Source organism: Panicum hallii, chromosome 9 (assembly GCF_002211085.1).
Source record: "Panicum hallii strain FIL2 chromosome 9, PHallii_v3.1, whole genome shotgun sequence".
NCBI classification, from domain to species: Eukaryota; Viridiplantae; Streptophyta; class Magnoliopsida; order Poales; family Poaceae; genus Panicum; species Panicum hallii.
Genome location: NC_038050.1, coordinates 3595330 through 3609486, shown reverse-complemented (window position 1 = coordinate 3609486; position 14157 = coordinate 3595330). Strand labels below are relative to the sequence as shown.

Sequence of the window (14157 nt, the reverse complement as noted above, 5' to 3'; positions counted from 1 at the left end):
GTTGACATGGTGTGGCGTTCGTGATAGTTTGGGTTGGGCTGAATGTCCTACTTCGTGGGAGTTGTGGCGGGACAAATGGGGCAAGGGTGCCCTTGGGATCCCGAAACGGCTGGGCATTGTCCTGTTTGCAGGGGTTGCATGGGCGCTTTGGATTAACAGGAACAAAATGGCCATCGAAAGATCCTTCCCTAAGGATCCTTTACAGATCTTATACTCCAGCATCTCCTTTTTGCAGAAATGGCCGTCGCTGCTGAAACCAGCTGACCAAGACGACATGACGGAGATCGTGGAGAAGTTGAAGGCTTGGACTCGCCGTCCAGACATCAGAGGAGCTCGCATTTCCGATGTTGAGGAGCTGTAGCCTCATCCTTTTGTTTTGCTTGTTTTGGAACCTTTATGTAAAACTGGCAGCCCCAGTAACTCTCGTGTACTGAACCTTTGAGCTTTCAAATAAAGCCGAGTTTTTCTCCTTCAAAAAAAAAGTCTGCATGTGCTTGTTCCTAGAATCCTAGCAAGCAGGCACACAACAGAAGATCTGAACGGGTAGCCATCTCTTGGGATCCTGTCCGATCTCCTTCCCGACTGCGACAACCAGTGTGTGAGGTGGCGACTAGTGCGCAATGCCTCCCTGGCGGATCACCCGCCCTGCAGGCCGGCCTACATATTTTGATCGTGTCCCGCGGCGGCCGTGGGGCGGGCCGAGGATACCCACCTCCACCTTGGCTCGGCCACATGCGGCCCATGCCGGCAGCCGGCCGGCAGGGCATTCGGGCTCCATTCCACCTGCACAGGCATGGCCTCGCGACGCGCTAGCTAGCTAGGCCAACTGATGTTATGCTTCTGGCGCTCGCGGCCCGTTCTCTCCAAACAAATCCATGGAAGGCCGTACATCTTTGAAGAGCTCACAAGTCACAAGGCAGAAAGCAACGTTCTGCTGTGCTTGCCTACCGATTTGGAAACAGCCCCGCCACATCTCGTCGCCTCTCAGTCAACAAAAGCTTCAGCTCCCCCTTGGCTGAGCAACCAGGATTTCCTCTCATTCTTCAAGCTTGACTTCTCCCTCTACAGGCGATCCTGGTCTCCACTGTTAAGACAGTTTGCTAGCCTTCAATAAAAGCAAGGGTAATTCCTATCGTGAAAGAAGAGGAGGAGGAGGAGGAGGCGATCGCCGTCACACACCTCCTGTTGTCTTTGAGCCGCGAGCTGCGGTGTCAGCCCAGCGAGCGAGACTACAAGCCAGTCAACCGCCCTGCTTGAGTCTTTGTACTGCTTGCGACTCCCAAACTACTTGAGGGTTTTGCAAGGGAAGGCTAGAACACCCCTGCGGCAACAAAAGAGATGACAGGTTGGTGTATAATACCTGGCCGGTGACCCTTTTGCATATCTTTTTTTTAGTTATAAATTTTCTAATTCTGGATTGTAATCACTAACTTTCATCCCAAATCCCAGAATTTGTCCTGATGCCCCCATTCTCAAACCATTGTACGTGTTGCTTCCTCGATCAGATCTGATATTCTGATGAGACTAGCTTCACCCGCCATAAGAACATGCATCTGCATACAACCCGTCTTAAGCTTGTAGCTAGCTCATCGCCATTGCCCCTCTCTTTTAGTCTCATTCAACTTATATATTCAAAGCTAACACTCTGACTAGAACAGAATACTGTAGTTTGTACCGTAACAAGAGGTGCTGAAGAAGGAGAATAATGTGTACACAAGCTGAGTAGAGTCGACGGAGTTAAATAGGGGTAGAGAGGTAGAGTTGTTGGTAAGTTATTACTACGTGGTACTAGATGGCTAGATGTTATCATGCGTACGAGATGGTTAAACATTGAAGCAGCATTCTCAATACACCCATGTTTCCGAAGAAGGGATTGCCAGGGGCACCTATAAAACCCACAAGATATTTTATGAGAGTATGTCTACGTGATAATAATGTCGTACGTGGTAATGATTAAAAAAAAGAGAAACAAAGGCACTTTGGTGATATGTAATTATCCACATTCTAGAAGCAAATAGTACAAATTATACATCATTAGCAACTCATTAATGGGTTAGTTGCCCCTAATTCCTTCTTTTAAGGTGGCTATTCTTGACGTTTTATGCTATGGTAGGATTTGCTTTGCTAAAATGCCGGCCCTTAATTACAAAGGGGCATGAAAAATAGCTTTGATTTGAACCAATATATACGTATGAATAGAGTATAGAAACTATGAATAGAGTATAGAAACGTTTGAAGATTAACAAAATGAGATATTGCATGGATGGGAAGAAAAACTCGCCCTGCAGAGGTAAGACAGCACTCGGATATTTTGCTAAGAAGAAAACTTTCTCACGCAGATCAAGAAAACCTCCGAACCCCTACCCCTCCTTCAGAGAGCGGCACCGTAGCCCACCCCTACCCCTCCTTTAGACAGCAGCACTGTAGCCCGTGTGAGACGACTAGTGACCTGGACCGTATCTTAGACCTGTGCTTTCATGTGGAACAGACGAGGGGAATTTTTTTAACCCCATCCCAAAATTTGTCACCGCCACTTCACTAGTCACTGGTATTCTCCTGCTCCCGGATAGCAGCATTCCCTCTTCCTTCGCCCGATGCAACCTGAAAGCGTATGACAGAGTAGCAGTACTCCCTTCTCTCGCTCCATGGAGAAAATGAAGTTGATCTTCACACAATCATGCTACACGGGAGGAGAAGCGTGTGGAAATATGCGCTTGTTCATGAAAAACGTGACATTGTTAGGCCCTCGTTTACAGAAGTCGTTTATGGCTTTAATGAAAATTCAGGACAAGCATATTACTGTTAGCATGCAGGTTCTCCTGGTGCCTTCTGTTCTTAATTTTGTTTCTCATCATTTCCCTAGCTATCCATTGACTGCACAGATGCACGGTGGGTGGTACAACCACGAAAATGAAAGTGCAGGAGATGAGACCACTCATGTGTTTATACAGAGGAGGCTGGGTGTGGACTGTGGAGTGGTAGGGAAGAGTTGCAAAGGTTGGTGAAGTGGGTCAGGTCTTGAGGATGGGCCGTGTGGTGCATTTATCTATTGGCGACCCGAGTTTGTTGAAGATGACCTAATCTTAACAATTGAGATTAACTGCAGGCAGTGAATGGAACTGTACCTGTCTAGAATTTGGGGGCCACCTTCTCTCGCGTCTTTAAACTTGTGGTTGTGGTATTGTTGATGCTGCTAACTGCTGAGGGTGTTATTCAAATCCCGCTTCATAGCCACTACCCTTGCAGTGTGTGACAGCTCATTAATTCCAGGGTAAATATAGGTGGGATGGAAAAAAATAAAAAAAACATACATACGGTGACAATTTTGTCAAAAACATCATCATGTTGTTACCACAAACAAAACGGCTTTACGTTCTTTGTTTCTGCCGTTCTCCCGTTGTCGAAACATCGCTGAACACTCGATCAGCAGTGTAGGAGTCAAGAGTCGCATCTTATGCAAGCAGCGCCTACACGATAGGGAAAGAACACCGTCACCTCTAATTGCCTCCCCATCCTCAGCAGGACCAGCTCTAACACTGCTGCGCAAAACGAGAGCTGCCGCTTGTTCTTCAAGCCTGAGCTTCCTGTCCGCTAGTATCATCTTCTGTTAAGACAGTTTTTTTGAGGGAAATTCTGTTAAGACAGTTTAACAGCCTTTACTGAAGCTCTCAAGGGTACGCAAATGCAATTCCTATCGTGAAAAGGAGGAGAATTTTTTTTGAAACGGAGGAGATAAGGAGATCGATCACCATCACACACCTCTTGTCCCCTTTGAGCCGCGAGCCTATGCACCAGCAACCCCCCGCTCAATTCTTGTAGCATGTTCTTGCCATTTGCAAAGTTCTCGAGGGTTTTGCAAGGGAAGATCACAAACCCCCTGCAACGATAGAGGTGATAAGTGCATAAGATTTGGAGACTATTATTCAAAATTTCATAATGTTGTGGGTCATTATCGCTTACTTTGGTCGCACATCTCAGGATTTATCCTGATGCCTTCCATTCTGAGATCGCTTTATTTGTTGCTTCCTCAGCTATGATGAGCCTAGCTTCACCGGTCAAAAACATGCATGTGCACAACTTGTTCTTGTAGCTCATCACCAGAGGCCCTCTGTTTGATTGGGTACTGATCAACTCATATACTCATGGGTTTCAGTCTAACACACTGAATGGAGTCGAATATTAAGAGGTGCCGAGCAGTAAAGTGAGGAGGTAGAATATATGTGTACGCGAGCACAGTGAACTGAGTTACGTAGGAGCAGTGAAGCAGAGTTGGTGGTATCAGAATTACTATGTGGTAGGTGGTTACATGTTATTATGCATGCAAGAGTAGAGGAGGAGTTGAAAAAATGAAGTAGTATACTCAATGCCCCCCATGTTTTTACTTTTCAGAGCAGGGACGGATTAACTATGACGTGTAAAACCCACACCACATACTGTGGAAGTAGGTCTCCGTGAATAATAATGTTATAGTTGCACTAAAAAAAGGAGGGGGGATTGAAAAAATCCACTTGGGTGGTGTAATTATACCCACACTATTCTAGAAGCAATGGGTATGGTGATTGCTACTTCATTCTTCAGGCCCCTTTTCTTTCAAATTTTCAAATATGGTTTCATGGTCATCAGCACATTAGATGTGAAATCATCCAGCTAGTTGTAGCATTCAAATATTGATATGTATGCTGTCTATTCTACGGAATCATACTTGTAATGTACATCAGAATAGAGATGCAACAAGAAAGCAGCTTTATTTTGAAACGATGCGCATGAATAGAAAAATGGCACCGTCAATACACAAATCAGACATCCCATTGTATGTCTGGATGGTAAGATGGCACCACAAGTATGCTTCTACCACCATATAGTGCAAGTGTGCAACTTCGTCTGATGCATCCAAATAGCAGTATTCCTTCCTCTCCACGGAGAATACGAAGTTGCCTACGCCTCTTTTTCCAAAAGAATGCAACCCTCAATTTCTGAGGGGTCAAATAATTTTAACTTTGACCAAATTTATACAAAATAATATTAACATTTATGTTACAAAATAAATATTATTAGATCAACCATATAATATATTTTTATATTAAATCTATTTGGAGACATAAATATTAGTAATTTTTTATAAATTTGATTAAACTTAAAACTATTCGACTTAAGTTTCATTTTTTTGAGACAGAGAGAGTAAGTAATATTATGCTACATGATGGCGCTGAGATGTGCAAGCATGCATTTGTTCTCGAGAAAAGGGGATAGCGTTAGGCCCTCCACTCGAGTAGTTTACGGCTGTATTGCAAGAGAACAAGAGAGAAGAAATCATGCCAAATTGTCTTACTTTTCCCGTGCAAGTTCTCCTGTGCCTCCCGTTCGCAGTTTTTTTTTCTTTTTTCTTTTCACTATCCATTGAGTGGAGAGAAACGTGGAAGATGAGATCACTTGGGTGTATATATATAGGCGCAAGAGTTTGCAACGGTTGGTAAAGTGGGCCGAGGCTTGCAGATGGGCTATGTGTTTGCACGCTCAACTGGGCCTCAAATCCTCCGTGTTTCTCTTTTTTAACAAATAATCCTCCGCGTTGCGGCCCAAGCAGGATGGCGAGCATCACCCAGTAACGGCCCGTTGAATTTGGCGTGCAGCACCCAGTCTTGCCTTGGCTGCTGGTGTGGGCCATCGAAGAAAAGCTTTGACCTCCAGTGAACAGCAATCGCGAGACAGAGACGTCAGCGTCTTGGTTGGTTTGGTGCACCGCGTCGGCGCCTCGCGGCGGGAGACCTTGCCGCGCCCGACCAGCGCACACAACCAACCCGAGACCGACACGTCACCACCGGCCCCACCCCACGGCCACGCTCGTCGCCCCCGCCGGCCACCGAAGAATCCTCCTCCCTCGGATTCGAATCCAACTCCCCCAACTCGCCGCCTCCCTTCTTCCCCTCCGCCAATTCCTTTCCTTTCCCCACCAACACGAAACGAAACGCCTCCCACCCCGTCTCCTTCCTCCCGATTTAACCCGCCTCCACCGGCCGTCCTCCGCTCCTCTCCACGCGCCCAGCTCGCCGGAGCCACGCATTCCCGCTGCCAGCCGGGCCCCGCGCCACCACCGCCTCGCCTTGCCACCGCGCCCGCCCTGGGACCCCCGCCGGAGCGCATCGACGACCGGCCCCGCGCGGGCGGTCGATCAACAACAGTAAGCACGCCATGGCGCCCCACCGCGGCGGTGGCGATCTCGTCCGCCTTCTCGTGACGCTCCTCCTGGCTGCGACGCCGCTCCTCGCCCCCATCGCCGCAGAGCCGGAGGCGGAGGTGGCCGCGACCGCCCCGTCGCAGGTCGCGTCCGAGGAGGCCGCGGACGCGGTGGCGGCGGCGGCGCAGCAGCACCTCCTGCCACGCCCGCTCGTCATCGAGCTCCCGTCGTCCTCGTCATCGCTGGCGCGGGGCGCGGATGAGGGCCCGGACGACGTGCCGGCGGACGTGCGCTGCGCGAGCTGGCGGCTCGCGGCGGAGGCCAACAACCTGGCGCCGTGGGAGGCCGTGCCGGCGGAGTGCGCGGCGCACGTGCGGGCCTACCTCACGGGCGCCGCCTACCGCTCCGACCTCGAGCTCGTGGCGCGGGAGTCCGCCGCCTACGCGCGCGCCGCGCCGCTCGGGGGCGACGGCCGCGACGCCTGGATCTTCGACGTCGACGAGACGCTGCTGTCGAACCTCCCCTACTACGCCGACCACGGATACGGGTGAGTTTTCCTTCCTCTCCCATCCCATCGAATGGCAGAAAAAATGGCAGAGATTTAGCCACACAAAATTCCGAGCATCGTTCCGATCGAGCAACCAATCCCCGTTTGGTAGCTGCCACCCAAAATGGCAAAACTTTGGACACCAGACAAATGACAACGAATTAGGCATGAATTGCTCCATTGAAAATTGTTTCACATGGTTTACTTGATTTCAATCCGCAGGCTTGAATTGTTCGACCACCTCGAGTTTGACAAGTGGGTGGAGAGGGGGGAGGCGCCGGGGATTCCCTCCAGCTTGAAGCTGTACAAAGAGGTTCTCGAGCTCGGATTCAAGGCCATCTTGCTCACGGGCAGAAGCGAGGGGCACCGGGGCGTCACGGTGGACAACCTCAACAAACAGGGGTTCCACGACTGGGATAAGCTCATCCTCAGGTATACCTGGCACATTAGTTTCAAGCCATTTGCTACGATTCACACCAATCTTCTTCTGTGCAATAAGCCTACAGTAATATCACCTATCATGACTACAATGGTTCGATCTAGGCTGCTGTGAAGAATTTGAACTCCTAAATATAACATTGTAGTGTCACAGCCGGCACCACAGCCGGAAGCAATGAAGTAGCATTACCAATATTGGCAGCCAAGCGCTTTGTTATCTTCTTGTCATGAAGCACTGAATTTGGTGCTTCATCTCCTATATACGACTATGCTGTGCTGTCCTTGTCCAAAATTCTATCTGACATTACTACTACCATGAAAAGCATCTGGTGCTGGTTAAGGGTCATAATCATTTTGTTCAATGCTGTTATGCTGAATCTGACCACCTCTTCTTCAGCGTCTATTGTTTGTACTGGAATTCTGAGATTGTCTTTCCCAATGTTCAGGACAGCGGCTGACCGCAAAAAAACCGCGACAACCTACAAATCGGAGAAGAGGAAGGAAATTGAAGCAGAAGGGTACAGGATCCTGGGCAATTCAGGGGATCAGTGGAGCGATCTGCTAGGCTCTTCCATGAGTGCGCGCTCCTTCAAGCTCCCCAACCCAATGTATTATATCCCATGACAAACAAAAAAATAGGGCGGGTGAAAATGTTTATTCGACCTTTTTCACCAGGCCTAATGATAGAACTGCATACTGACTAGAGCTATGGAATTTGAAATAATTTGGCAATGAAATTTAAACTGTACAAAAGCATTACTAACTTCCTGTAGTATACATTACCCCTGGATAAGCTGAAATGTAACGGATCAGAGTTAACTTATGAATGCGAGTCCTTCAGAATGAGAGCTACAGGGTGATAGTTTCTGCGTATTCATACTAGCTACCAGCCAGAAACGAACCTCGGAACCAACTCACCAGCCAAGATCAGTAGTCATCCCTCACAGCCTTGAGCATATACTCTAAAGTTGCTTGTTCGTTTTCAGGGTGTTTTTGCTGGAGCTTCTCTGTGAATTTGCTTGTTCGTTGTCAATGGACTAGTGTTTCACCGAGCACGTTTTCCATCGAAAATCGAAACGGTACTCAGGTCTCGCAAACAAAACTGCGAAAACGTAGCCCGTAGCCCAGCGCAAACTGCTGCACGATATACTGATACCTATTGGCTGCTTGCATCTGCATCAACTTAACATGACTTGGTAGATCACAAGATCGTATTTTCGTATTCTCATTTGTGAATCGGAAGACCGCAGACTCATCACAGTAACCACTATCCATTATCTAAAACCAATACGACATGCTTTTGAAATCATTGCCTCGAAACGTCAACCATTCTGTTAAACTGAAACAATGATAACAAGAAAACGTAAATACATCGGTGTGGCATAGTTCTTCAGTTGAAATTTAGAAGTCAGATACAGTAGGAAAGTTCACAAAGAAAGGGGCAGTGCTGGTGTGCAAATTCACTGCACCATCGGATCAGGGTTTCCAGCAGCGAGAATATCAAGCAACGAGTTGTGGGGCTCCATCTCTTCGTGCCATAGTGGCAGCTTGTCGCCAGGGTAAAAGTTCCTCTTCACACCATCGGCATTTATCTGCACCACAACCACATCAGTTAGTTTCCAACTTGGGAAAAAAAATCAGTCAAAATTATCTATTGAGTACCTACCAGACAAAGAACACTGGCAAATAGAGTTGAAGGAAAAAATGAGGGTGAAGGGAAAATACAGGCATACAATTAAAACATACTTTGCAAAGTCATTTACAAATCAAGCATAGTTTACCACAGGGGAAAAAGCTCAAGAACATGAAAACTCAATTGAGTAAATATTTATGGTTTTCAATTACAACTGCTTGCCTTTTACTTGAGAAAGCAATAACAAGACCCAGTATGCTAGATTTGTAGAAAGTTATATCATAATAGAAAAAAAATCCAAAACATCCCCTAGTTTTTGGTATTTCTGACATTTCAAAATTTCTCAAGCAAAATAAATGAAGCATGGCATTTGCATCAGACAAGAGAACTTACAGTAACTGTACGAACAACCCCTCCACTAGCACCATCACGGGCCATGGCAAGGGAAACTACCTTCACCACAAATTTCTGTAAATATGAAGTAAAGGAACCAGGTTAGGAAAACTGAAACTAGTTTTGTACTGTATTCTGCTTTACACAGTCAATAATCTATGTTCTATTACCAGGAGAGAAAACATCCTAATATCCAGACTAAAGAGGGAACCTAGAGATGTACCTCTGCCTCCTCCTGGCTCATTCCCTCTCTCCATTCATGATCAAGCAGCGCATATAGGTAACTTGAACCCGAACCTGCAAGAAGACAGAGATATTGCCATAAGTGTCAGAAACAGCAACATAAAGAAAGAGAGGATTAGGAAAATAATATGATCCATATTTCTCAGCAAATACATCCTTAACCAGATTTGGAGTACGAACATTCGAATATCATATAATGCAAAAAGTATGTGATTTAAGTACTGGATCATTAGCAGAGCGCATAAGGTATGTTGCAGGAAAGCATTGCAAGTTGCAACCAGGACGATGACTTGAGAAAACATGAGCCATGTAACTCTATGGGAGAATACCTCCAATTGCAAATGGCTGTCTCAGAATCGTTCCACCAAGGGGAACGGAGAAAATTTGGCCTCCTTCATACTTGTCCCATCCTCCAATTATCATGCCAGCTTGCAACATGTTCTGGACATCGATAACAAATATTCATTGTGGAAACTAGAGATGAATTCAGCATCAAATGTGACAAATAATGCAAGATGTCATGTGTTCACGAATGAGATCAGTAAAGAACATTTTAACAGTCTCTGTGCTAGAATACCTTGTTCTGATAGGCTAGCAACCTAATCAAGTTTGCTGCAACTTTGACAGTAGCGGGTTGCCCAAGCTGGATTCTGCACAGGAGGGTAATTTTAGCATCAGCTACCTTGCATGCCAAATATTTAATGTGACCGTATACCTCCCTTTTTATAAAAGAGATCTCAAATCTCATCTAGTTTGTTGTTTCATTCAATGAGAAGATTAAACATTATTAGGTTGTGTATGAGAACAAACTTACGTGTGTTGGTGAAGGAAATAACGTACATAGTCTGAAATGACTTGTGTATCAGCAGCCTGCAAAAAAAAGCAAGATTTTTCATATGAGATGATGAACTTGCGAACAGGAATCTGGCACGATACTGCGGACTGCAAAGGAGAAATTCTTTTCTACAAAGATAATAAAAGATAAGGCAGCATAAAAACAGCATTATGAATAACTGCTGGGTTACATGTTTATTGACTAGTTCAGACCAAAATCATGTTTAAGCCATTGTCTGAATTAAGTGTCATCTTGAAGAAAGTGCACCAACTTGTCAAAGGGACAAATTGAGCAGAAAGTTTCCATTCTATCTTAATGTGAAAAATAAAAGTTTCTACTCAAGCATCTTAACATGAAAAAATCATGAGAAAACAAAATTTTTGCTTCAATCTTCAAAATAGCATGGACACTTACAGATCCAGAGCGGCAGACATACACATTGTCCGTCAGTTGAGTAATCTTGTCTGAAGCACGGTTTGCCACATACATTCCTATGAATTCAGGCAACAAAAAATATTAACATGACGCCAAAAAATAGTAACACAACAGCTTAATACTGAATTTAATCGGTAGAAACAGGTGCAAAGCATATTTCTGAACTACTTAGCCACCACGTGAACTTAAGGAGGCATGTTGTCCAATAAGCACGATACAGATCAATCACAAGGATAAAGAGTTCAATTATGCATCCATGACACATAACCTTATCATTCATCAGTGTTAAATGGACATGGATGCAGGCTCAGGCGTCTGAAATAGGCAGATTTTTTCGGGCATGCTAAATACCACTCGGAATTCAGCACTGGTTCATGGGTGTCTGACTTGACAAAAAAACACTATCATTCATTGTAACCAGTCACCACAACTATACCATGGCAAATACTAACAGTTAATGGGAACAGAGTTGGAGTGTTGGACAATCTATAATTGTACTCAGAAACACAGGGAAAATGATCTCAAAGGTTTAAACAGGATGCAAAGAAAGGACAACATCCCTCAACATCACTCTATCCTACTGCTAGTACCCACATTACTCATCTCGCAAGTTGCAGCTGTGTGTCTAACATAAAAGTAGAGACCATCCCCTAATATCGCAAAAGGAAACTAGCAATGAACCTAGCAGCGAAAGTAGAAAGGCAGCACGTATCACAGCCGGCAATTCATCCGTCAATTCCCGACGATCCAGCGAAAACCTAGACCCGCGACGCCATCCCCACGCCAAATCCACCCGCAGAGGCGGCAGGATCTCCCGCGGCGCAGACAGATCGAGAGGGGATCGAAGGCCATACCGGTGCTGGTCCTGGAGTCGGCGCCGAGGATGACGCCGCCGTCGTAGCAGACCCCGACGATGGTGGTCCCAATCCGGTGCTCCCCGGTGGTCGGGGCCTCGCCGGCGGCGGCAGAGGAGCCCGCGTGAGCGGCGGCCATTGCGGAGCGGGCGAGATGAGCCGCGGCAAAAGCCCTATCCGGCGAGTTGGGAGCGGTGGACCGGTGGTGGTCTCCCCTGGTCTGGAACTCTGGTTCGATTCAGTTGTTTGGAGTTGGGTTTGGTTGCTCTTGCTCGGCTCTGGCCTCTCTCGCAAGAAAGAAGAAACCGAGGGGGAGACCGGGAGAGAGAGGAAGGTGGGCCGTGTTGGGCTTGGTGCGGTGCGGCAGTTGGGCCGGACTGGATTTTCAATTTTGTTTTCAGTAACACTAACCGATTGAAATGAGCTTTAAATATGATGGCCTGTTGATCATTGCACGCTTGATCGATCCTGACCCGTTTATTTTGTTTTTACTTGTGGCTGAAAATGTATGTATGATTTCCACTCAAAAAAAGAGAGAAAATGTATGTATGATTGTATGTGTTCTCCCTTACCATGCATGTTTGAATTCTCGTTCTCTCCCCCCCCCCCTCTCTCTCTCCCTCTCTCTCTCCTTTTCTTCACGAGGAAAAGTCCATGGCTTGAATGCTTTGATGGTGATGTGCGATTAAGCATGTTCCTGCGGGAGCTGGACTACCAATCTTCATGTCATCATCTCACCTTATCACTTGAACCTAGCAAGTTTTAGTGTTTTGAGTACATTCAGCGCGCGGTGGTGGCTTCCTAAACTTGCAGGTTCATCAGGCTTGTGTTGTTGTCTGTCTCAATCTAGCTAGCTTCCTCTCAACTTGCACCATTGTCGATGGAGTTTCTGTCAACTAAGATCTTCTGAAGCGCGGTGAAGTCCTCCCGTCCCGCAGTCACCACCGGTCGTCACCACTCACCACCGCGTGTGTAAAGGTTGCCGCGTGAATGCTCACCGCATTGTAGCTTTATGTTCTGTACTTCTCCAGCCATCAGCGAGCCGCATTGTCTCCTTCAGCGATCGAGGTGCTCCCGACCCCTGTGAAGACAGGTTACCAAACTTGAAGAAAGCCGAGCAATTTGCCTACCATCTAGTTTTTTTTAGACGAGGCTCTACCCCATTTCCATTTCACGAGAAAACAGAAATACAGATGTTCAGTACCAAAGAACAAGAGGGGAACAGAAAAGAAAGGGAAGATGCTCCCAACCTGATTCAGGTCAAGAGATCTGTTACACTACAACTAGCAACAGTTTTCTCCGACTTGATAGTTCTCAGCTTGTTGCGCCAGTACCCGGTGAGCACACGCCAGCACGTCTTGACGTCGTCCATCAGCTTCCCTCGTAGCTCGGAGTTATACAGACCTGCCCAATAAATCATGAAGGAACACGCATGGAACATTATGTCAGTCGGATGTTTGATCAGTTTCTTATCAAAGCATGCTTTGTTTCGGCACTTCCAGATCGCTCAGCATATAGCGGCAGAGCCAAGATGATAGACTGTTTCCCACCAGGCAGCCATTTTTTCACCCACACCCTGTATTACGAAGTGTCTTGAGGGAGTATATCAGAAGCCCCCAGACAGAGCGCCACAATCCCCCAAGTAACTCTGGCCACCGGGCATTGAAAGAACAAGCACTGTTTCAATTTGAGAACAGAAGGAACAACTTAGAACCCCGGGCCATTTTTTCCCTCACCATGTTGTCTTTTATTAAGACGACCTTGTTTTCTAGGAGCCATGTAAAGATGTTAATCTTGTAGGCCAACTTGGCTTTCCAAATGTGTTTAAAGCCCCCACTAGATCCGGAACTAGATATGTGTTCATAGACTGATTTGGTGGAAAATTTTCCATTCCCGGTCCATTTCCACTTTATTTTGTCTTGGCAATTTACAAACTGGAAAGAGAATACCTTGTTCACCAATTCTAACCAATTATCAAACAGGATAGGTGGCAGCCACCTACTGAAATTAATCTGTCCATTTTTTTATAGAATTGCCTATCATCTAGTAGCAAAAGGAAAAGAACAGGAGACCACGCGTCGCAATACCTACCTCTTTAACTCTTCGAATCGCCACCAACGATCTCCAGCAAGTGGACGCCAACCACCTGCAGTTTCGCTGCCCTTCCTCACCTCAACCTTCAGGAGGGTTTCGCAAGGGAACACCAAAACTCGCCTGTAACAAATAGGAACGTCAAGTGTGAGTGTATGATTCACATATACAGACCGAATGCTCTTGTAACTAGTACTTACTTTGGCCGCTCGTCTCAGATTTTGTCCCGATGCCCTCCATTCTCCAATCGCCTTGTACTTTCTTAACCATATACGAGTCTATGTTCACTACAGTTAAAATGAAAAGATCGAGCATGCATGTCTTCATCTGTCAACATGTCATGGCCTATTTTTGTAACTCATCATCTTCCCTCTATTTTGGTAATACCCAACCTCTACATTCAGAAACAGTAACGATACTGCAGTCACTAAGCCGAGCAGTGGAGGAAGTAGTATATGTACACGAGCATGGTCAGGTCAGTTAAATAGAGGGAGGGAAGAGGCCGGTAGTTGT

The 14157-nt window shown here is 46.4% G+C and overlaps 2 protein-coding genes across 2 annotated transcripts; one reads left to right on the top strand and one right to left on the bottom strand.

Annotated features, from left to right (window-relative positions):
- Window positions 1-5893: 5893 nt before the first annotated feature.
- Window positions 5894-8006, top strand: LOC112877604 (acid phosphatase 1-like). The gene is made up of 3 exons (XM_025941944.1): window positions 5894-6722; window positions 6945-7154; window positions 7607-8006. Exons 1-3 carry the CDS (start codon window positions 6190-6192, stop codon window positions 7782-7784), a joined length of 921 nt encoding a protein of 306 aa, XP_025797729.1. The 5' UTR covers window positions 5894-6189; the 3' UTR covers window positions 7785-8006.
- Window positions 8007-8434: 428 nt separating this feature from the next.
- Window positions 8435-11831, bottom strand: LOC112877605 (proteasome subunit beta type-6-like). The gene is made up of 8 exons (XM_025941945.1): window positions 11554-11831; window positions 10679-10755; window positions 10244-10299; window positions 10007-10079; window positions 9759-9870; window positions 9410-9483; window positions 9187-9261; window positions 8435-8752 (listed from the first exon to the last, which is right to left on the bottom strand). Exons 1-8 carry the CDS (start codon window positions 11690-11692, stop codon window positions 8621-8623), a joined length of 738 nt encoding a protein of 245 aa, XP_025797730.1. The 5' UTR covers window positions 11693-11831; the 3' UTR covers window positions 8435-8620.
- Window positions 11832-14157: the final 2326 nt, after the last annotated feature.

Bases quoted from the DNA above. Each gene is read 5' to 3' on its own strand.
- LOC112877604 (XM_025941944.1), top strand. From the start codon at position 6,190: ATGGCGCCCCACCGCGGCGGTGGCGATCTCGTCCGCCTTCTCGTGACG. The intron at 6,723-6,944 runs GTGAGTTTTCCT...TTCAATCCGCAG, and splicing joins TACGCCGACCACGGATACGG to GCTTGAATTGTTCGACCACC. The intron at 7,155-7,606 runs GTATACCTGGCA...CCCAATGTTCAG, and splicing joins TGGGATAAGCTCATCCTCAG to GACAGCGGCTGACCGCAAAA.
- LOC112877605 (XM_025941945.1), bottom strand. From the start codon at position 11,692: ATGGCCGCCGCTCACGCGGGCTCCTCTGCCGCCGCCGGCGAGGCCCCG. The intron at 10,080-10,243 runs GTAAGTTTGTTC...CCTCCTGTGCAG, and splicing joins TATTTCCTTCACCAACACAC to AATCCAGCTTGGGCAACCCG. The intron at 9,262-9,409 runs GTACATCTCTAG...TCATATTTACAG, and splicing joins TGAGCCAGGAGGAGGCAGAG to AAATTTGTGGTGAAGGTAGT.